At 45.2% G+C, this 24681-nt stretch overlaps 1 protein-coding gene across 6 annotated transcripts in view; it reads right to left on the reverse strand.

Annotated features, from left to right (window-relative positions):
• Positions 1–24681, reverse strand: part of APC (APC regulator of WNT signaling pathway) — a 92071-nt gene that overhangs the window by 31593 nt on the left and 35797 nt on the right. For all 6 annotated transcript variants that reach the window (XM_058677485.1, XM_058677488.1, XM_058677487.1 and 3 more), the window contains 5 exons: positions 22273–22357; positions 20949–21150; positions 15605–15713; positions 13651–13764; positions 7102–7185 (listed from right to left, as the gene is read on the reverse strand). In XM_058677485.1, the coding sequence (XP_058533468.1) occupies positions 7102–7185; positions 13651–13764; positions 15605–15713; positions 20949–21150; positions 22273–22357 (594 nt within the window). The remainder of the gene's footprint in view (positions 1–7101; positions 7186–13650; positions 13765–15604; positions 15714–20948; positions 21151–22272; positions 22358–24681) is intronic.

The raw sequence follows: 24681 nt of genomic DNA on the forward strand, positions 1-24681 counted from the left end.
CACATCCTTAATTAATGATGTTCATGTTAACTGGTAATTCCTGTATCTTTTCCAGTGACACATCTACTCAGATCTTTTTCATTCATTCGAGGCAGACAGAGAGCATACAGAAACACTCCCCTTGGCTGGCTCACTCCCCAGAGCCTGCATTGGCACGGGGTGGAGAGACTGAGCAGCCAGAGCCAGGGATCCCCACCCAATGACCTGCACCGTCACTGTCGCCTCCCAGGGTCAGCATTAGCAGGAGCTGGCGTAAGGAGCTGAAACCCGGTGCTGAACCCAGGCACTCTTGGGAAAAGTGGGAATCTTAACTACTAGGTTAAATGCTTGTCCCTTGCCTCCTTGACTTACGAATGAGTTGGGAGAACACTGCACAGGTGTGGTGCTGTGGTGTGCTGGGTCAGGCCACTTCCTGGGAGGCCAGCGTCCACAGGAGCACTGTCAGGCTACAGCAGAGGCCCATTTTTCCAGGGCTCTTCTGACCTCTCCCTCCCTCTGCGTAACTCTGACTTTCAAAGTGTTTATTTGAAAAAGAAAATAAGCAGTTCTCACTGGGTATTTTTAAAGACATATTTATTTTATTTGAAAGTCAGATACAAGGAGGGAGACAGAGAGATCTTCCACTCACTGGTTTATTGCTCAGACGGCTGCAATGGCTAGGGCCGGGCCGGGACCAAGGCAGGAGCCAGGAGTTCCTTTCGAGTCTCCCACATGGGTGTCAGGAGCCCAAACAATTGGGTCATCCTCGGCTGCTTTTCTTCAGGCCACCAGCAGGGGCTGCAGGAAGTGGGACGGTTAGGACAGTCAATGATGCCACTCGGGATGCTGGTGGTAGGTGGAGCTTTACTGCCACCTGATATGTCAGTCCCATTATGGTCTCACCTGTGCTGCATTCCCACCTGAAGCAGCCAAGCGCCCCCCATGTCTGTGTAGCAGAAAAACCACAGCTTCTGTAGTTTCAACTGGCAGCAGTTTAAAGTATACATACCTTGGCTGTGGGTGATCCTGCCAAGGCCTAATCTAACTGTAAGATCTTTATATTAAGACCACTGTGGGGACCGGCACTGTGACTCAACAGGCTGACCTTCAATGCTGCATCCCATATGGGCACTGGTTCGTGTTCCTGCTCCTCTGCTTCCCAACCAACTCCCTGCTTGTAGCCTGTGAAAGCACTGGAAGATGGCCTAACTGCTAATGACCCTGCACCTATATGGGAGACCTGGAAGAAACTCCTGGTTCAGGCTTCAGATTGGCTCAGCTCTGGCTGTCGCGGCCATTTGGGGAATAAACCAGTGATGGAAGATCCTTCTTTCTGTATTGCTGCCTCTCTAATAAAAACAAATAAATCTTAAAAACCAGTTATCATGGCTGACACGCCCACTCCCATCATGTATCGCAAACCACAATTCTGAATTTTCCAAAAAAGGACAAGAAGAGTGTTGCTCAGGCCCCAAACCTTAACTGAGTGTACACTCAGGCCCTACCTCAGACATCGCTCGTGACCCCAGACCCTAACTGAGTGTACACTCAGGCCCTACCTCAGACACCGCCTGTGATTCCAGACCCTAACTGAGTGTACACTCAGGCCCTACCTCAGACACAGCCTGTGACCCCAGATCCTAACTGAGTGTACACTCAAGCCCTACCTCAGACACAGCCGGTGATGCTTCCAGGTCACACAGAGGGATGGACTTGGAACTGGGAGCATTGTACATCTATATTCCTTCTTTAGCATGTGTTCTCACTTTGCATGGTAAAATATCTTGCTTCTCTGATGCTCTTCATTTAGGTATTAGACTCTTAAGACACAAGAGCCTGCACCCAGCTCCCATCGCTTTCATCCCTTGCTCCTTACAAAGCAGTTGCTTGAAAAGTGTATCAAGGGATGTGTAAGAAAGTTGGAGCACTGGGTGCCCCTGCTGTCAGGCCCTTCTGTAATTTCTGAGTTCTGAACTACCAGTAGCACTGAACCCACTGTGAGCAGCAGGCACAGACACACCCATCAGCAGTGAGTTCCACAAAGCAGAAAGATCCCACTTGTGTTTCTGTGCTCAGGATCTAACTCGTGAGTGCTCAGTCTCTGCTCTTCTCCATCTTCATGCCTCCCCTTGACTCGACATTAGGAGGAGGACAGTAAAGGAATAAAGAAACTAAACAGTATAGTAAAACAATGTGTTTGGGTTCCTCCTTAAGTATATCATGACATCGCATGGAGTAAATGTCAACTTCCTTTAGTTCATTCATGTTTACTAAAACATTAGATCAAATGTAACAAAAAACACAAGTCAACCTCCAACTTGAAATAAACCAGAAATGAGGATTACTATTAACATGTGACAAATTGTAAGGAATTTCTAGTGGCCAAAAAGCTGGTGAAATTGGAAATAAAGGCAGAGAAAAAAACACATTAGACAAAAATGAAAAGAAAGCTGTATTAACAGCAAGATGAACAGAAACACAGTGATGTTCAAGGGCAAAGTCCACGCTATTAAGTGGAAGGCTACTTTGTTCACCTCATTAATAAAACATATTTATTACCATTTTATTTGAACAGAGGAGAGACAGATAGCCAGACACCAGAACCCAAGTACCTGAGTGCAGTCTCCCTGCTGCCTCTCGTGTGTCCATTTCCTGGCAATGGAACTGAGGCAGTTGGACCAGCCTGGAGTGTAGGTGTCCCAACCAGCCTCTAACTGCTGTGACAAACATACGCCCGGAGAGGGCTATTCCAACACAAGTAAAATTCTTAGTTTATTTAAATACTGTTTTGGAAATTTTAAAACCTACCAGATACAGAAACAATAGAAGAGAGAAAAGTAGAAGAAACTAAAAAGAAGCTAGAAAAAAAAAATAACAAAACTCAAAGCAAAGAATATCAAGATAAAATACAAGGTATAGTATAGCCCAATTAAAAAATTATGTATATGAAAAAAATTCCAATTAAAAATTACTTAATTTATTGAGAGGTAGGAGACCAACAGCTCTTCTATCAACTGGTTCACTCCCCAAGTGCCTGGAACAGCTGGGGCTGGGCCAAGAGAATGCCTGGGATGTATGTGTGCTAGCAGGATCTCCCATGTGAGTGGAAGAGACGCAAATACCTAACAAGTGCCTGCTACCTCCCAGAGTGTACTGGACTGAAAGTGGAGAAGCCAGGACTGGACGTAGGCACTCCCAGAGGAAATGTGGGCATCAAACATGACAACTGACTGCCTGCTCTGGAAAAGAACTTTTAAACACAGCGGATGCAGGCCATTCAGTCAGGTGGCCAAGACGCCAGCCAGAACAACAGCACTTCAAACTCAGCAGTGCCTGGCTTCAACAGCCACACTGATCATTCTGACTGCAGTGTCTTGGTAATGCAGCCCCTGAGGGGGAGCAGTGATGGCTCAGGTCTTTGGGTCCTGCTACATAGCCAGTTCCCTATCTATCCATTATGCCCTAGCCAATGTAGGCATTGGATATGAACTAGTAGCTGGAACTGCGTATTCTTTCTCCCCTGTTTTTTTCCTCAGACAAAAATATAAAACAAAAAGGTAAAAGAAGAGGGGAGGAAGAGGAAAGGGGAGAGAAGGGAAGATGAGAAGAGAATGGAGAAAAGGCAGAGGAGAGATCTATCCCAGGCACTGCAGTAACAGGCTCCTGGAATCAGGAGCTGGAGCCAGGAACCAACCCCAAGCATGCTGGTGTGGGATGTGGCTATCTTACACACTAAACATCTGCTCTTTTGACTCTCAGGCTGAGCAGTTTTATCAGAGATAAATCTGGAGCCTGGTGTGGTGTAGTGAGAAACCTGACAAACCTAAACTTTTTGAGTGACACAAGTGTTTTTTATGCTACTAAGGCAACTCAGGCCAGATGCCTGACACCACATGATCAGAGGCTCAGACTCAGCTCCAGGGAGCAGAGAGCTGGAGACTTGGTTCAGTCATGTGGGTAATGTCTACAGAGTGGGACGCCAAGAACTCTGGCTGTCAGTGCTCAGTGGAGCTTGCTGGTTCCTGGACACGCTTATAGGGCGGGTGGCTGATATGCGCACCCCTAGCCCTCTCTGGACTTGACCGTGAGGCTCAGTGGCTGTTCCTGGTCTGCAACCTTGCAATGAAGCCATAATCCCAAGCAGAGTCCAGTGAGTCTGTGAAATGATCTAGTGAAGGGAGTTGTGGGACATTCTGAATGCTTTCACCCACCGTGCATAAAGTGGGTGGCTTGAAACCGGGAGGGGCTTCCCCCTCAATATCCCCCTTTACCTCAGATACAAGATGGAAACAATGTGGACATAATAGTATTACCCACTTTCCTATCCCCCTGAACCTTTTTTTTTTTCTTTTCTTTTTCTTTCTTTAACTGTAATTAACTATGTAAAGATTGTCAACAACACAATAAAATAGATTATAAAAAAAAAAAAAGTGGGTGGCTTGGGGACATACAGAATTTATGAACTGCAGGATAACAAGTATCGTAAAAGTATTGGTAAGAAACATACCTGAAAAAAGCTCTAGTTTCCATTGTTTCTATTCATATTAATTCTTTTTTAAAAAATATTTATTTATTTGAAAGGAAGACTACAAAAAGAGAGGGCGAGAACTATCTTCCATCCACTGGTTTCTGGTCCAAATGGCCACAATGGCTGGGCCCGGAGCAAGTCAAAGCCAGGAGCTGCAGTTTCTTAAAGATTTCCCACTTCAGGCAAGGGCTCAAGGACTGGGCCACCTTGTATGACTTTCCCACGTGCACCAGCAGAGCTGGGTCACAGGGCAGCAGCACAAGCCCCGGGACACAGCACTTGGTCCTGCTTTTTATGCATGTAAAGGCATTTCTGTTTCTATTCCTTCTAGTGAAATCTCTCTTCCCTTCCTTTTCTAGAGGGTTTGAGGATTTTCTCTGTGTTTCATGATGTGCCGTAGTGTGAGATTACTTTAACTTGCAGGGTAACACTAAGCTCTCAAGTTGGGGAATTTTTAATTTATTTCCTAGCATGACATCATTATTCTACCCATTCTCTTTCTGGAACAAATGGGATGACTTTTGTTTTCTCTCTTCTAAATAAAATACAGTAACATTTTAAAGTGAGACTTGGTTTCTTAGGGTCTTCATCTTAAAGTTTTCCATTTATTTACTGGAAGAGAGAGATCTTTCATTTGCCGGTTCATTCTTCAAAAGCCCACAGCAGCCAGAGCTGGGCAAGCCCCAGGTCAGCAGCTCCCGGAGGCTGGCAGGGCCCAAGCTGCTGGGCCTGTATCTGCTGCTGCCCTGGCGAATGGCCAGAAGTTGGACCAGAAGCGAGGGTGGGACTCCACATCAGCCGTCTGAGATGAGACGTGGGCATCCTGAGGGTGGGTTCAGCCCACTACTCCTCAAAGCCCACTTTCCCCAAATTTATTTACTTTATTTTATGATTTGAAAAAGACAGAGACACTTGCTGATTCGCTCTCCCGGTGCCTGACATGGCTGAGGCTCCAAGCCAGGAGAGCAGGTGTGTGGCAGGGATCCAGGCACTCAGGCCACCACGTGCACCTACATGCTGCACACCAGCAGGAAGCTGCAGCCGGTGCCAGTGATATCCCAGAGCTATCCCACCTGCAGCGCCAGGCATCCATCCCTGATTGTACTTTCTGTATTTTCCATCTGATTATCTGGCTTTACTTTGATAATCTTTCTATTGGGTTTTTCACTTCTATTATTACAATTTTTAACTCCCATCAACTCTCTAGTTAATATAAAAATATTCTTTTGTATAGCATACTTATCTTCCTTTATGAATATAATATCTTTTCTTACTGAAAATATTCATTTTTGGAATTTTTTTTCCTTTAAGAAGAATGAATCGGGGCGGCGGCGTGGCCTAGCAGCTAAAGTCCTCGCCTTGAAAGCCCTGGGATCCCATATGGGCGCCGGTTCTAATCCCGGCAGCTCCACTTCCCATCCAGCTCCCTGCTTGTGGCCTGGGAAAGCAGTTGAGGACGGCCCAATGCACTGGGACACTGCACCCGCGTGGGAGACCTGGAAGAGGTTCCAGGTTCCCGGCTTTGGATCGGCGCGCACCGGCCCGTTGCAGCTCACTTGGGGAGTGAATCATCGGACGGAAGATCTTCCTCTCTGTCTCTCCTCCTCTGTGTATATCTGGCTGTAATAAAATGAATAAATCTTTTAAAAAAAAAAAGAAAGAAAAAAAAAAAAAAAGAAGAATGAATCTATTTCTATGATCTTTCTTGTTGGAAACTTTCCTAGAACGTCTGGTGGCTGTTAGTGTTTGTCAAAATTTCAGAGTGGCCTGTCTATGGAAGGGATGCAGCTCTTGGCCTGAGAGAGACATTCTGTCTGCTCTAGTTAGGATGGTCCATGTCAGCTGCTTTGTTGGCAAATCTTGCAATATAAATCCCTTCTGATGTCTTTTCTTGGGTTGGTCATATGTCTTAGAAAAGTACCTTCTAGAAATGTACCTGAAATGATGATCCTGGCTGCCAGGAGGACCTAGCGTGGAGTAAGTTTTTACCTAGTTCAGGTTCCTGAATGATGTCCCATTCAAGGACCCCCATCATCTCTCTTCCACAAGGAACGAAAACAGTCGCACAGCTCTGCAGAGTTGTGCAGAGCCTCGCCCTCCATCTGTGTCCTGAGCGGCTGTCAGTCACAGCTCTGCTTTCATCCTCAGCTCTCCAGGTCAATCACGGAGCCAGTTCTGGAACTTTCTGGAGCTCCACAGTACTCCACAGTGGAGCTCCTCAGGATTTCCGCTGCTGATGTGGGAGGACACACTGAACATTCGCCATGTGGTTCCTAGTCTTCCTGCTCTGAGCCTTCCGGTTCTCACTTCCCCTCATCTTCGCACCTTTTCTGTTTTCTAGACCATTTCATGGAATTTATGAAGTATGCCCTGGGAAGTGCATATACTCAGCTCTCGCCATGGGAAAAGCTTACTTACTGGCTGATGACAGTAAAATTATTTACTGGTTATATGTAACCAGGTAGTTGATAAGTTATCTATGCTCATGGCTCTAATAAATTTGAACTGCCTAAAAGTTATAATGTTACGTGAATTATACACATCTTCTAAACACGTTTATTTATACCATAAACAAAAAAAGGCCATTTACTAACCTCTGCTTCTGTTGCTTGGGACTGTAAAAGCTGTCGTACACGAAGTATGTCTTTATCTATTTGTTGAATTCTGGCTATTCTTCGCTAGAATAAAATAAGAGAGCAAATCAGACATCATTTTGTTACAAGCATTAGTATAAACAATCACATTATAACCACCAAAGAACACTGCAGGGCATGCCAAACCATTTTTACGGAAAAAGTTAGATATCTGTTTTAATACATTTGCATACTAACATCAAGTTGGACTCAGTTCAATTTCATTCTTTCTTTCTTTCTTTTTAAAATTTACTTCTTTATTTGAAAGACAGAGCCACAGAGAAAGAAAAAGAGACAAAAAGAGATCGCCCATCCACTGCTTTACTCCTAAATTATCACTACGGCCAGGTTTGGGCCAGGTGAGGCCAGGAGCCAGAAGTCCACCTGAGTTTCCCATGTGGGTGGCAGGAAGCCAAGCAAGCAGGACCCCTCAGTTCCATTTTCTACGAAACTTTCTGAGGTCTACTTGCATTTTCTTTCTTAGTAATCAGCACACAAAACCCTCCTGGAGGTGGCAAAGGAGGCTCTGATGGAGGCAGCTTTGGGAACCTTCTGCATCTTCCTGCCAGTCCACTCCCAGAATGCCCACGGCTCAGCGCTAAGTACTACAAATACCCCTCAGTCCACTCCCAGAATGCCCATGGCTCAGCGCTAAGTACTACAAATACCCCTCAGTCCACTCCCAGAATGCCCACGGCTCAGCGCTAAGTACTACAAATACCCCTCAGTCCACTCCCAGAATGCCCACGGCTCAGCGCTAAGTACTACAAATACCCCCAGTCCACTCCCAGAATGCCTACGGCTCAGCTTAAGTACCACAAATACCCCTCAGTCCACTCCCAGAATGTCTATGGCTTAGGGCTAAGTACTACAAATACCCCTCAGTCCACTCCCAGAATGCCTACAGCTCAGCTTAAGTACCACAAATACCCCTCAGTCCACTCCCAGAATGCCCACGGCTCAGCGCTAAGTACTACAAATACCCTTCAGTCCACTCCCAGAATGCCCACGGCTCAGCGCTAAGTACTACAAATACCCCTCAGTCCACTCCCAGAATGCCTACGGCTCAGCTTAAGTACCACAAATACCCCTCAGTCCACTCCCAGAATGCCCACGGCTCAGCGCTAAGCACTACAAATACCCTTCAGTCCACTCCCAGAATGCCCACGGCTCAGCACTAAGTACTACAAATACCCCTCAGTCCACTCCCAGAACGCCCACGGCTCAGCGCTAAGTACTACAAATACCCCTCAGTCCACTCCCAGAATGCCCACGGCTCAGCGCTAAGTACTACAAATACCCCTCAGTCCACTCCCAGAATGCCCACGGCTCAGCGCTAAGTACTACAAATACCCCTCAGTCCACTCCCAGAATGTCTATGGCTTAGGGCTAAGTACTACAAATACCCCTCAGTCCACTCCCAGAATGCCCACGGCTCAGCGCTAAGTACTACAAATACCCCCAGTCCACTCCCAGAATGCCTACGGCTCAGCTTAAGTACCACAAATACCCCTCAGTCCACTCCCAGAATGTCTATGGCTTAGGGCTAAGTACTACAAATACCCCTCAGTCCACTCCCAGAATGCCCACGGCTCAGCGCTAAGTACTACAAATACCCCTCAGTCCACTCCCAGAATGCCCACGGCTCAGCGCTAAGTACTACAAATACCCCTCAGTCCACTCCCAGAATGCCTACGGCTCAGCTTAAGTACCACAAATACCCCTCAGTCCACTCCCAGAATGCCCACGGCTCAGCGCTAAGCACTACAAATACCCTTCAGTCCACTCCCAGAATGCCCACGGCTCAGCGCTAAGTACTACAAATACCCTTCAGTCCACTCCCAGAATGCCTACGGCTCAGCTTAAGTACCACAAATACCCCTCAGTCCACTCCCAGAATGCCCACGGCTCAGCGCTAAGCACTACAAATACCCTTCAGTCCACTCCCAGAATGCCCACGGCTCAGCACTAAGTACTACAAATACCCCTCAGTCCACTCCCAGAATGCCCACGGCTCAGCGCTAAGTACTACAAATACCCCTCAGTCCACTCCCAGAATGCCCACGGCTCAGCGCTAAGTACTACAAATACCCCTCAGTCCACTCCCAGAATGCCCACGGCTCAGCGCTAAGTACTACAAATACCCCTCAGTCCACTCCCAGAATGCCCACGGCTCAGCGCTAAGTACTACAAATACCCCTCAGTCCACTCCCAGAATGCCCACGGCTCAGCGCTAAGTACTACAAATACCCCTCAGTCCACTCCCAGAATGCCTACGGCTCAGCTTAAGTACCACAAATACCCCTCAGTCCACTCCCAGAATGTCTATGGCTTAGGGCTAAGTACTACAAATACCCCTCAGTCCACTCCCAGAATGCCCACGGCTCAGTGCTAAGTACTACAAATACCCCTCAGTCCACTCCCAGAATGCCCACGGCTCAGCGCTAAGTACTACAAATACCCCTCAGTCCACTCCCAGAATGCCCACGGCTCAGCGCTAAGTACTACAAATACCCCTCAGTCCACTCCCAGAATGCCTACGGCTCAGCTTAAGTACCACAAATACCCCTCAGTCCACTCCCAGAATGCCCACGGCTCAGCGCTAAGCACTACAAATACCCTTCAGTCCACTCCCAGAATGCCCACGGCTCAGCGCTAAGTACTACAAATACCCTTCAGTCCACTCCCAGAATGCCTACGGCTCAGCTTAAGTACTACAAATACCCCTCAGTCCACTCCCTTTGTGAGGTGAGTGCTTTTCAGTTTTATGAAGTGAATCCCAACTCACTTCCTTCTCTTTCTTGCTTTAATTTCCATCCCTTTCTTTTTCTTCTTTTTTAAAGATTTATTTATCTGTTTGATAGGCAGAATAACAGAGATCTTGCATTTGCTGGTGGACTCTGGGGCTCTGTGTTCTCCCGGTCAGTGTCTCGCATGCAACAGTAGCAGCCTCTTGGAAGCATTGAGCAGCAAGGCCCTACACTAGGTACTCTCATGGGGCCTCCATTTTATAGTCTGCTGGCTTTAGATTTATTTCTTACTCTTGGATTTTTAATTCATTTGTAATTTTTATTTTTAAGATGTGAAATAGCGGACTATCTTCTAAAAGGTGGTCAGTTGTACATACATTTATTAATTTACCAATTTACCTAAAATTTATGATTTAACTGAATATTTCTCTAACTTATTCTAGTGTCTATTTTGTACTATTTGCCTTCTACTTTTGAGTTACCAAAATGATTATTCCAGTATTAACAAATGTTCATAAGGAAATTCCCACTGACTATTTTTTCTTTCCTAAATGCTCTCGGAAAATTCTTGGATTATAAACTTCAGAATCATTTTTCCTGGTTTCAAAACATTGTTTATCATGAAACTGTATATGTCTGTGTTATTTTAAGATGGACATTTTTCTGATATAAAAGTTTTTTCATCTAGAGTTTTCTCCATTTTTAAGATAATTTGTGGTCCTTCATCAATTTTATATTTTAGTGCATTGTTGCTGAAGTGAGCACAATTTTATATTTTATGTAGGCTTTTTTAGGTATTTACAAATTTATTAATGCTTACAAATATTAATTTGTTTACTTACATCTACTTGAAAGGCAGAACAGCACACAAAGAGTCAGGTCTCTCATCCCTCTTTCACTCTCCAGGCTCTAGCCAAACACCTGGAACTCTGTCTACTGCCCTGGTGGTGGGGCCCCAAGCCTTTCCCACCGCCCTTGTGGTGGGGTCCCAAGCCTTTCCCACTGCCCCCCAGGAAGCATTAGCAGAAACCAAGATCAAAAGTGGAGGAGGGCCCACCGTGGCAGCCTAGGGGCTAAAGTCCTCGCCTTGAACGCCCAGTATCCCATATGGGCGTCAGTTCATATTCCGGCAGCTCCACTTCCCATCCAGCTCCCTGCCTGTGGCCTGGGAAAGCAGCTGAGGACGGCCCAAAGCCTTGGAACCCTCCACTCACGCAGGAGACCTGGAAGAAGCTCCTGGCTCTGAATTAGTTGAGATCCAGCACTGGAACCACTTCAGGAGTGAACCAGTGGATGGAAGATCTTTGTCTTTCCCCTTGGTGGATCTGACTTTCCAATCAAAATAAATAAATCTTAAAAAAAAAAAAAAGCAAGTGGAGGAGCCAGGACTTGAATTGGCACTCCTACAGAGATACAAACATCCCCTACAGCGTCTTACCCTGGCTCCTGACAACACTGACCCCTCATTCGTTTTTTAATTTGAACGGTAGGGGCACATAGAGACAGAGAGAAGTCATCCATCTAATAGTTCACTTCCGAAATGCCTGCAATAGCTGGAGCCAGGACAGGGCAATGGGGAGCCAGAAATTCAATCCAAGTCTTGCCTGGGTGGCAGGGACTTGAGTGCCTGAGCCACCTGCTGCCTCAATGGGCATGCACTGGCACGAAGGCTGGACTGAAGCAGAGCCAGGCATGAGCGCAGTCATTCCCATATGGAATGGGGGAATCCCACGCAGTGCCTCACTGCTGTGCCAAACCCCCTGTCCTATTAGTGTAGACATGTCCTCCTACCCTCACTTCCATGTTTTGCTTTATTTTTTAAAGATTTATTTATTTTTATTGGAAAGTTAGATATACAGAGAGGAGGACACACAGAGAGAAAGATATTCCTGCTGGTTAATTCCCTAAGTAGCTGCAATGACCAGATCTGAACTGATCCAAAGCCAGGAGGCCAGAGCCTCCTCCGGGTCTCCCACGTGGGTGCAGGGTCCCAAGGCTTTGGGCCGTCCTCGACTGCTTTCCCAGGCCACAGGCAGGGAGCTGGATGGGAAGTGGAAGCAGAGCTGCCGGGGTTAGAACTGGTGCCTATATGGGAACCCGGTGTGTGCAAGGCGAGGACTATCACAACTAGCACACTGTGCCAGGCCTTTCATTTCCATTTTTAACTGGTGTCTCTAGCATTAAAGAAAAGGTACTGACTTTTAAATATAACTTATCTCTAGTCACCTTAGTCAATCTTTTTTTTTTTTTTTTATCAGTTTAAAGTTCACTCTTGGGCTTTTCTAGGCAAGCAACTACAATATAAATGACAGAGAAAATGACAAAGACAGAAGCTCATAAGTTCTCCCTCCAGTGCCTGCAATGGAGGCAGCCAGGACTTCCACCCTGAGCACTTGAGCCATCACCTCCGGGAAGATGACCCCGGGAGGCGGGGCCAGGACTGGGACACATGGCCTCTGAGATGGAACACAAGACGCCAAGTGCTCTCTTAACAGACACACAGAATCCTCTCCGGTTCGCCTCCTCCTTGACATCAGCTGAGGGTGGAAAATGGATTGAATTTCTATTCATATTTCTTCATGTTTCTTCCCTACTATCCCTAAAAGAGGGATTCCACTTTCAGTGCAAAATTTGAAGAGCAGTGACATATTTGAGCGTCACTATACATACTTGGATTACATGGAGGAAAACCCTCAAAGAACTACCAGCCACCAAAAGAGCAGGATCAAACTCTTTCTGGCCTTTATTTATTTAAAGCAAAAACAGGACAGCAGCAGTGGACACTAACATGGAGGAGACAGGAAAATTATTCTTATTTTGAAAAAGTGTCAATGTAAAGACAGACTCACAACTACCTTTAATAAGAAAATCAGGGGAAAAAAAAGAAAATTAGGGGTAAAGACACCAACTGTGATACTGGCATCCCATTTGGGCTCTGGTTTAATTTCCAACTGTTCCACTTCTCACCCAGACTTCTGCTGACGGCCTGGGAAAGCAATGGAGGATGATGGCCCTGCATCCATGTGGGAGACCCAGAAGCTCCTGGCTTCACCCCAGCCCAGCCCTGGCTGTTGCTGCCATCTGCAGCAGTGAACTACCACACTAAAGATCTTTCTCTGTGACTTTGACTTTCAAATTGATCAGTCAATAAACCCCTGAAAGCAAATCCCATGAACAGAGCTCTGGCTCCCAGCCCTCCTCCCATCCCTCCTCCCACCCTTCCCTCCAGCCCTCCCCGCTGGCTCTCCTCCCACCCTTCCCTCCAGCCCTCCCCCCGGCCCTCCTCAAATCCCTGCCCCCCCGGCCTTCCTCCCATCCCTCTCTTGGCCCTCTCCCCATCCCTCCCCCCAGCCCTCCTCCCATCCCTCCCCCAGGCCCTCCTCCCATCCCTCCTCAGGTCCTCCCATCCCTCCTCAGGTCCTCTTCCTATCCCTTCTCCCATCCCTCCCTCATCCTTCCCCAATCCCTCCTCCCAGCCCTCCCCCATCCTTCCTCCCACCCTTCCCTCCCCCCAGCCCTCTCCCCATCCCTCCCCCCGGCCCTCCTCCCCATCCCTCCCCCCGGCCCTCCTCCCCATCCCTCCCCCCGGCCCTCCTCCCATCCCTCCCCCTGGCCCTCCTCCCATCCCTCTCTTGGCCCTCTCCCCATCCCTCCCCCCCGCCCTCCTCCCATCCCTCCCCCATGTTTCCCCCATCCCTCCCCCATCCCTCCCCCCGGCCCTCCTCCCACCCCTCCTCCCAGCTGCCATCAGGCAGCTTACCTGTGCTCTCTTCTCCATGTCCTGGCAAGTGCCGAGCTGCTCTTCCATTGCAGCTCTGAGTTGCCTTGCTTCATATTCCAGCTGCCTTCTGGTCATATCTGTTTGTAAGGAAAACTAAACACAAAAATATTATTATTTCATTAGATTTGTATGTTTATCAGTAAGAGCAAAAAGGCATATAAGTACCAATAAAAGAAATAGGTAAATGTGTAAACCATGACAAATCAGAAAACCGGTTTCACTTCAAGGAGCCCTAAAACTTGATTGTATGTACTAGGCTCAGTCTGTGACAACTGCACATCTACAAAAGGATAAGAAGGACAAGGTAATTAAACTGACGAACACAGCTGTAATAAAGGCCAAAAGTAGGCCTAGTTAGCGTGACAGGTAACAGTTACAACAGGTCATGGGAGGGGCATGCAGTGCTGTGGATGTCTCCAACGTGGCATGCCCACTGCCAACCACATGGCACACACTTCTGAGTCAGAACATTCTGCTTCAGAACTGCAGCTGTGCACACACACAGAACATCCTCCTGTGAGCAGCCCGATTCTGGACTGTGACAGAGGGAACAATCCGTGATAGCTTTGCTGATCCGCACTGGCATGGCTCTAAGCCTACCTGTGGAACCCACCTGCCAGCGACAGTGTGCCACACGACACAGCATGCTGCAACAATCTGCTCTAAATCTGGTGTTTACATGACATCCTACTTCCTTGACACCTACTGCAGGTCACTATCTCCACATGGAAGTGTTCACTAATGTGGCTTCCCAGTATAAAAGCAAAATCTGTAAACTAAAAAAAGGTACAACTGTTTGAATTGTTAATATGCTGTCAATTGTTCATCATAATGTCCTGTCTATCCTACTGAATACAAATAGCCATTCAATAATTAGGAATGAATACCTGAGAACTGATTTTGTCAGACAGTGACAGACCGCTAAGGCAGAAATCTTTCTTGAATGACTGCTCAGACAGCTGGACTCTGGCTTTTATGTATTCCCCATTACCAAGGTGAGCGAGAGCAAAGCAGCACTTGGATGACAGAAACCAAATCCCGCCCCATCCCTCTGAGCACTAAACCCTCCAACAGCTGTTCCCCCACTGTCCATCTCCTTTCTTCCCAGGAGGATTGTGAGCACAATCAGGAAGGATCTGAGAAACCTTTAGACAACTCTGGCTGTCACGGAGTGTGAGCCCCCAGCCCTGCTCCCCTTGGGCCAGGAGGTCCACTGAGCACACCTGGCTGACTGCTTGCTTGCCAAAGGGTCTTCCTTCTATTTTCACTGCTTTCTTTATGACTCATACTTTTCCAAGTGCTATTAGGAAACGAAAAAGCTAAGCCAAGAAAGAAGTTATAGTTAGCTTATTTCCCCATTCAAAACACATAGTGTTGGTGGAAGTTACTGCTCTATCCCAGAAGGGCTCTTCTGCGTCCTAAGAAAAGTCTGTGAAGAAAACTGGCATGGAGAGACTGAGAGGGAAAAGCTAACAGTAATACAACTTCTTGACATAAAAAAGTACCATTTGCAAAACAAACTAGTTTTTGTCCAAAAAGACCATGCTTCCAGCTATTGTCACTTATGCCTGGAACAGGACCCAAATTATCCTCAAACATATTTTCACTGAAGAGGCTATCTGGCATGGTACCTGTACTTTGATCCCCAAATAGGCACAACAAATATTTCTCTAGAGTGTAACTGGCAATGCAACAAAGAATATGTAAGCTGCTTGCCTAGGAAAACCCTGAGTCCTTGAGGATTCAAAACCACCAAACATTCTCAATTTAGAAGGTTAGATTTGAGCACGCTGCTTAAAGTTGGATAACACACAAGATTTTACAAATAACTATAAATTAATCAATCTTGAATTTTGTTTTTAGTAGATAACCTAAGTACTCTACAGACCAAGTTAGCAAAGGTGAAAACAAGTGGTTCTACCAAGTCACTCACATTTTCTGTTAAAGGAAGACTGTCTATCCTCTTAGTGAGGTTCTGGAGTTGAGCATAATACCAGTCTTTTTCCTTTTCTTCTTTGTCAAGATCAGCAAGAAGTAATGATCTATTAAAAAATAAAATAAATTTACACAATGTTAATACAGACAGTATAAAAGCAACCCTTACCAGTGGTTGCTGTGAAGTTCTCTAGTAGCAATGAATTTTAAAAACTTAGGAATTTGGATTTTGAAAGTAGGACAGTGTATTAGAGTCATTAACATGTGACTAAAAGGCTTTTTACAATTTTTACTTAAAAGGTTGTCATCATCCTCACAATACTTACATATTTAACTACAGGCATTTTTCACATATACAACATGATGGTAAGTAAAAGGTGGATGTAGTAAAACTCAAAATTACTACAAGAAGAAAAGGACAATAAAGAGGCAATAATTCCAGACAACAATCCTGGAATACAGGAAGCCAGTACCTTAGTCACCGATACGATTTTTAGCTTCTCATAGTCAAACACAGAGACATATTTTCACTTTGCAATAAGAGATTTTAAAATGAATTTGTGATGTATCTCCTGAGCAATCCAACTGACGGTGTCCTTGTCCAGACACAAACTCTACTTGGTCACTGCATGCATGAGAGCAAGGGCAGAGTCACTGGGATAAACTTGGTAGGTACAAAAACTACCTGGTCCACCTTCTTTCAAGGGAAGCGCTGCTACAAGTTTCTTAGGTATATTTGCAGAGATCTTCTATTAAGACAGAGGAATGTATGTGCCAACCGGCCAGTGTATTTAAAGAGTAACACATTACTGTACTTATCCTGTCCTAAAACTTTTATTTAAAAATAAAAACCTCTGCTGGAGGCTGCTCCCTCAGAACATACAGAGGAACTACACACTTGCTTTCCCAGCTGCGTAACACCACGGGTATTCCACAGCAGCCGGGAACCCATGAAGGGATACACTGCAACCAGTTCTTCAGTACCAGGCACTCAAGTTTTCTTAATCTGTTGCTATTGTAAACAATGCTATACTGAACATTCTTATCCCTACCTCACTTCACATGTTACCATGCATACAAGATAAATCCAACAGCTCTGTCAATTCTTAACTTGTTTATGCTCCTGCCACTTGCAATGATGTAAATATTTGATTTTAAAGTGGTATTTCTGTTCACATTGTCTTTAAAACAAAACAGTGCATCACATGGATTTAGTATGCTTTTTTTTTTAATATTTAAGAGTAGGGATAAGCATTGTTTTTCAAGTTTAAAAGCTACCTTCCTTTCTTTTTCTGCGAGTTCTGCTTATTTATTTAAAGAATCTCTTCGACTAAGCAAGGCTACAACACCTGTGCGCTGCATGTGGACAAGATCAGGGCCACAGCATCAGCTGGCAGAAGCTGGCACTGGGGACTAATTCTGTCGAGTCAAATCACAGGACCACCTAAAGAGTGCATAAACCGGGACAGAGAGACCTGGGAGGGAAAAAGTGGGTTCCCCCTTCTTGGGTCACTATTCCCGTGGGAGGGCATGAAAACTAGGACGGGGGCTGGGATGGCTAGATAGAGAGGTACTCAACAATATCTGTGAGGGCTGGATGGTTGAGTTGGTTAGATAAAACCAAGCTTTAATACCCATTGACAAGTACCAGAGCCAAATGGGATGGGGGACAGATTGGTCTTCTGCTACACATACTGGCAAACCAGGGTAGGGGGCGGTCTGGTGGGGGTTATTGTGGGTCGCCCCAACTAGGCTACAGCTCCCACTGGTTGATGTAAGGGCCGAACCAGACTGGACTGCAACACCCATTGGTTCCAGTGCAACTCGGGACTGAAAACAGAACCAACACAGCAATTGCAACCACCAGCTGATCAGGGTGATGGACTGTGCCGGGCCCTGTGCTTGCTAGAACATACAAGAATCTGGTCTGGGAATACCTCAAAGTATCTTTGGAGATCTCCCCACTTGAACTGCTGGACTCAGAATTCTAACCAAGAAAAGACAGAAGACAGAATAGGACAATCATTCATCTCAGCTACATGTTGGCAGCGAAATATGGGACAAATGGAGACTTCATGATGGACCATATCAATCAGTGGACCACCTCATCGAGCGAAACTGGCAGTGACTCATAACTGGAGAACTATTAACTCCACTTGAGCACATATCTCAGAGCATGCCCCACATCCGGGACTTGGGGTGGGCGGGAAACCGGGTGGGGCTTCTCCCTCAATATCCCCTTTTACCTCAGATACATGATGGAAACAATATGGACATAATAGCATTGCCCACCTCCCTATCCCCCTGAACCTTTTTTTTTTTTTTCTTCTCTTTCTTGATTTTCCTTCAACTATAGTTAACTATGTAAAGATTGTCAACAACAATACAATAAAATGGATTATAAAAATAAATAAATAAATAAATAAATAAATAAATCTTTAAAAACAAAAAAAAAAATAAAGAATCTCTTCTATAGTAAGAACAATATTTTGTCAGCTATGATGTATATGTATTTTCTTACTTCATATCGTATGTTTTTGTCATGTAGAAAATTATTGTTATAAAACCATTTACTTATACGAAAGGGAAGAGAGAAGCAGGACAAATAGAGAAATCTCTCATTTGTTGTTCATTTTCTAGATGCCAAGGTTGGACCAGGACCACACAGGGAGCTGGGAGCTCCACGCAGCCCTCCAGATGAGTGGCAGCGACCCACACACTTGAGCCAGCTCCTGCTCTTTCCAAAGATGATCACAACACTGGAATTGGAAATGAAGCTGTGACGTGACTTAGGAACTCTAATACAAACACTATGCCTAACACCCACTCTGGAATTTTTATTTTGGCTCCTGGAGTTTAGTCACATGGAGACACCACTCTGATATTAGAAGTTCTAGTTGTATTTTTTTGGTAAGAGGAACTAATCTACTAGTAACATGAATATGGGTTGGAGAGCATGGAAGGTAGTTTTCTTACTTCAAGTTCTTTTCCTTTACTGAGCAACCTCAACAGTGAAGACTACATGCAGGAAGAAAAGCCTTGTGTGTGGTCACACAGCGTGGACCAGAGGGGCCACCTCACCTCTCCTGTCATTCCAACAGAAGACAATCCAGAGAGCTGAACCTGCTCACAGCTGAGTGCCAGGATGAAGATCAGATCTGATCCTGCTTGTTGGCTTTCTCTAGTGAAATCTGTAGGGCCCACAGTGGAAAAGGGTGGGATGGATGGTGATATCACTCTGCAATGATTATTCTCCAATAAATGGGGTTAGGAAGGAAGAATTGACAAATGAGCTTAAACTGACAGGCCAATGTCCGTGTGGCTGGAGGACAGGAAAATGAAGGACAAGTTACCATCGTTCAGTCTGAGATAAGCCTGGAGAAGGCAAGGGCCCAGTGTCTTGAGCCAAATGGTAATCGGTCACACTGCAGGACACACACTGCAGTCACTGGGGTGGCTCCAATGCAGAGTACAAGATGTGTTTACACCTCTGCAGCACTGCATTCAACACACGACGCTGTACAGCACGTAATACTGACAACGACAATACTTGGTTATACCAGTAGCAGACGTGTTGACTATACTAAACTTCCCATCACTGCAAAGTACTCCATCTACTTAGGAAAACAGTGCAGCTGCCACCCAGCCTTGGGCAGCTACTGCAGGAGGTGCTGAAGGGCGGGTGCCACCCCAAGAGAGGGCGACAGCTCAACACACAGCACTGCCTCGGAAGACTTTCAGGTAGAACAAAGCGTGCATGTGGAAGCCTGACAAGGATATCTTGACTCCATGAAGATATAAGCTAATATGCATGTTTCTGCCTTTTCAACAAAAACATTTAAAAGAAAAAATATTTAAAATGGAGAAAAGCACATAACAGAATAAGAAAAAAATATTTTGTAATTGTACAATAAGTTTACATTGCAAGTTAAGCATTACAATTCAAAATGCTAAAAAGTTTTTAAGTAGAAAAGCTACAATTAATTTACTTCTGGAAGTAGGAAAAAACCGGGTCTAATGTACCTAACTGTACAGCATGTATAGGCTCTACAGTGACGCGTGACCACACAGTGTACAGGTCTACAGTGACGTGTGACCACACAGTGTACAGGTCTACAGTGACGCGTGACCACACAGTGTGCAGGTCTACAGTGTTGCGTGACCATACAGTGTACAGGTCTACAGTGACGCGTGACCACACAGTGTACAGGTCCACAGTGATGCGTGACCACACAGTGTACAGGTCCACAGTGACGCGTGACCACACAGTGTACAGGTCCACAGTGATGTGTGACCACACAGTGTACAGGTCCACAGTGATGCGTGACCACACAGTGTACAGGTCTACAGTGACGCGTGACCACACAGTGTACAGGTCTACAGTGACGTGTGACCACACAGTGTACAGGTCCACAGTGATGTGTGAACACACAGTGTACAGGTCTACAGTGACGCATGACCACACACAGCATGTGTAGGGTCAAAAATGGAACACAGCTGCATCCCAGCCTTAATATTAAACCACTAATCACTGACGTCTAGCATCTCAGAATCCTTTGTAGCTCTATTGATTGCATTTTACACAAGAATAACTATACTGTTTTCTTTTTGACACCACACATCTTTTCTGCATTCAGAGCTGTCTCCACACACAGCAACTAAACTACTGTGACTCACACATACAGCATTAGCCAGCAGCTTGCCTAGGAACACATTTGGGGCATACAGGCTTCGTCTGAAGTAGACGATAACATCTTGCTCACAGTATATTCTTTGATACTCACATGATGAACTTCCAGGAATATAAGAAATCATCATTTATGCAATCATTTATGGGGCAAAACATATGTGACAAAGTTCTTCCTCATGATCTTATTATTAGCAGTGAGCTAATATTAACATCATATAAGAAAGTTGAATACACTTGCTTGAAGAATCAGAACTGGTTTCACTGGAAGCAATGTTTCATTGTTTTTTTTTTAAGATTTACTTTATGTATCTGAAAGGCATAGTGACAGAGAGAGACTGAGCTCTCCCATCTACAGAAGCCACGAATGCCACACCTCAGTCTCTTATTTGGCTGGCAAGAGCCCAGGCTGGAAGCAGAGCACCTGAGATTTGAACTGACATGCTGAAATGGGACGCTGGTGTCAGGAGCAGCACCTTGGCCTCTTACGCTGGCCCCAAGCAGTGGTTCTGATACAGAAATTCATAGCAACAGGCTACACCTCAGTAAAACACACAAACTGCCCTACACATGTTAGCTGTCATCTACTAGTTATTTGCATTTTGTAGTCTTACAAAGTAACAACAAATTGGAATATAGAATGAACAAAAGGTACCTTTCTTTTTCAAGCTCTTCCAGATATCCAGCACTTTCTCTGCTTCCGTTTACAAACCCTCTTCTTGGAAAAGACCCCATGGGGACAGGACTGCACTCTCCTGAGCGGCTGGATACAGATCCTTCCCGGCTTCCGTAAGATCGGAGGGACATTTTTGATCGTAGTTTTACTCCAGGGAAATTACTACAATCTAAATTAAGTTCTGAATAAAATACAAATATTTAATATAACAACTGCTTTAAGAATTCCAATATATTATTTTAAAAACAGAATTTATTTTGAAAAGTTGGGTGACACGAGAAGCGGGACAGAGAGAGAGACAGAAATGTCTTCCATTCACTAATTTACTGCCCAAGGTATTCAGGGTCAAGCGTGGGCCAGGCTGAAGCCAGGTCGCCCAGAACTCCACGTGGGTCTCACCAGAACAGCAAAGTCCAAGGCCTTGGGCCGTTTTCCGCTGCTTCCCCAGAAAACCAGCAGGGAGCTGGACCAGACGCAGAGCTGTTGGGACCTGCCTCCCTGATCAGCCTGGCAGCCGCACGTGGCAGCAGAACCCACCACTGCACTTCACACCAGTCCCTCTCAACTATTTCTGATGTTACTGTACTGTTCATATTTTAGCTGCAAATGTACATGACTGAATAGACAATTATTTAGAATCAGAATGCTTAAACTTCCGGAAAAATTCAGACTGGGTCAGAGGAAAATAGGAACGAGACTGGAAGAACATAACATAAAAGCCCTTCCTTGGACTCCTGAGATTAAGACAGGCAAACCTTTTTTCTCACCAGGCAGGTTGGATGTTTGTAACATCACACTCATGAGGCATACAAAATTATAAACTTGAAAATTAGCCTGTTGCAGGTTCACTGAATTTCAAATTGCACCTTTGGTTGCCTTATCAGGCCAGACAAAATGACCACAAGCTTCACAAGGCTTATGGGATGGGGGTTCTCCGCCTATGCTCTAGACAACGCTGCCCTGACCCGCAAGGGACCTCTGCTTAGCTGCAGCGGTTAGGAAGCAATTTCCCTGGTTTCACACCAGAATTTCAAGCAGCAAAATAAGAAAGACAATCTTGCAGCATTCAGCTAAAGAGAATTCACATGGGCTTATTTACATGCGAGAATAAGGCAGAAGAAGGTACGGCTTCCCCACGTGGGACTGTGATCAGTTAATCGTTTAACCAAAGAAATGAAAAGCAGACTTTTACTAAATATTTTCACTTTAACCAGTATAGCTTAATACATAAGGTGACATGAACAACAGGTTGAGCTTAGAAAAGCATCTTGACAAAGTATGTTAAGTATCTTTTAAAATCTACCTTTAAGACGCTCTAACAAATCAACCTGTGCAGAAGAAGCCATAGCCTCATCTTCAATACTTCCTTGCAGTTGTTTAAGGACTTCCTGTAGAAACAAACAAAAACACAAAAATACAGTCTAATGAAGCTGCTATAAGACACGACCACAGGTATGCTGGACAGAAAAGGTCTCGACCTTTCCAAGCAGTAAAGCACTTTACGTAGGTTATCCACTATTACAATTTATCATCCCTCAATAACAATCACAGTGTTTGTATTAATGATGATTTTACGAACTTTCTATTTAGGGCAGTGAACAGTCAGTTATTATCTCTAACCTTAAAGCAATAAGATACAGTGAATTTCTCCCATTTTCCAGATAAACCAACTGAGATCCAGAGACTTGTCCAAGCCACAAACATTATATATCTGAAATCCACTTCTCTGAAACAAACAGGACCATAAAAAACACCAAAGATACATAACAATCTGGTATTTAATAACTTCATAGTCAGGTTCTCAAACACCACAGTTAAGTATGCTAACCTATTGTCTCTCTCTTTTTAAAAGCTTGCTTTATTTACTTGAAAGGCAGGGTTACAGAGAAGGAGAAACCTGGACAGAGAGGTCGTCTATCTGCTGGTCACTCTCCCAATGGCAACAACGGTGGGAGCTTGGCTAGTTGGGAAACACAGCTCTTCTGAGTTTCCCCCAGGGCTGCAAGAACCCAAGCAAGGTGGGCTACTTTTTGTAGGAGCAGAATCAAATGGGGCGGCTGGGTCTCTACCTGTGCCCCCTGCGATGCTGGCCCCTCCCGGCCCTTCTTTATCCAATACTTCCATCACTTTTGAGTACATCCTTGCATATACATACATACATACATACATACATATATATATATATATGCAAGGATTTCAAACTTTTTGCAACATATATATATGCAAGGATTTCAAACTTATTGCAACATATATATATGCAAGGATTTCAAACTTTTTGCAACACATATATATATGCAAGGATTTCAAACTTTTTGCAACATATATATATATATGCAAGGATTTCAAACTTTTTGTAACAAAACACCCATTTTTGAATTCCATTTTTCCACAAGCATTTTGAAGCTCCCTCATTTTATGCACATGGATAAAATGGCCCACTGTGCAATCTAATGATGCGACTTGCATGGTCCCTCTAAGACCATGGCGGCACGGAGATGGATGTGGAGTAAATCCAAATACATCCCCAGGATGAGGGTATGATGTGTTTGAGCAGCTACACGAAGACTGGAAACCAGTTCTGGGGTCTGCACAGACAAAACAGACACTTTCTTAGCCAAATGGGCCTGTCCTCTTTAGAACACAGCACAGTGAAAGAGACAGAAAATAGTTCAACCCCACCGGGGAGTGTTCCAAAAGACATGCCAGGTAATCAGAGATGTGCTGTGTAGACCAATACTAAAAATCTCATGAGTGCAGCTTTTATTTTAAACCTGATAGGCTGAGGTCACTCATACAGGCTCTGGCAGGTAGTACAGCTCGTGGCCAACCCACCAATCACCAAAGGGACTGCGGTGCCCTGGAGCACTGCCAGGAACAGTCAGACCACAGAAATCAGAAGAAGAAGAAAAGACTGATGGAAAGAAGAGTACAACATGCAAACAAAAGGTCTGAAACGACAAGGCCTTTAAGTATAAGAGTAAAAAGGGTAGGAATGATTACTTTAGTGACGCCCAAAGGCCTGGGCGATAGAGACCTGGAGGTGCACCAGAGAAGCACGGACCAGGAGACCAGAAGCAGCAGGGCTGCGAGCAGACAGGAAGAGGCAGGGTCTCTGCTGGCAAAGACAGCAAGGCAGACACAAAGCTGCAAGAATTTTTGTAAAAAATTTTGTTGATGACCTACGATTCTAAAAAGTAATTAAATTTAGTGAGAAGAAAATCTGCTAAGAAGCTGGGGATTACAATGGTTCAGTTTTAGCCTTGATTATTTTTAAGCTAGAACACGCTTCCCCACTATACACAGGGTGTTTGACAGTTTCTCCTGGAGGCTGCCAGCTTTTCATTGCCATCTGGCTCCAGTGTTTAGGCTGGAGGCTGCTGTGGAAACCAAGGCTAGTGTGCTGCCTGCATTTTCCAAGTAGGACAACTGCAGTCCAAGTCTGTGCAAAGCCAGGAAGGAACGAGGGGCCGACTTTCCTGATCACTGCAGCTTTTATGTGGCAACAAGATCTGAGGGAAGCGGAAGAGACGGTTTACTGAAATTTGAGATTTCCAAAATCGTGCAGCTGGTTTCCTGGAACCACACGTACAAGACCTGACTCTATGCAGTGCTGCACAAGTTGCTCTCCCACTTCTAAGCCAACTAAGAACTAGTCATTGGGGCTTCACATGTATTTCCTTTGTATGATTCACTGGATGAAGTCAATACACTT

Source organism: Ochotona princeps, chromosome 19 (assembly GCF_030435755.1).
Source record: "Ochotona princeps isolate mOchPri1 chromosome 19, mOchPri1.hap1, whole genome shotgun sequence".
NCBI lineage: Eukaryota > Metazoa > Chordata > Mammalia > Lagomorpha > Ochotonidae > Ochotona > Ochotona princeps.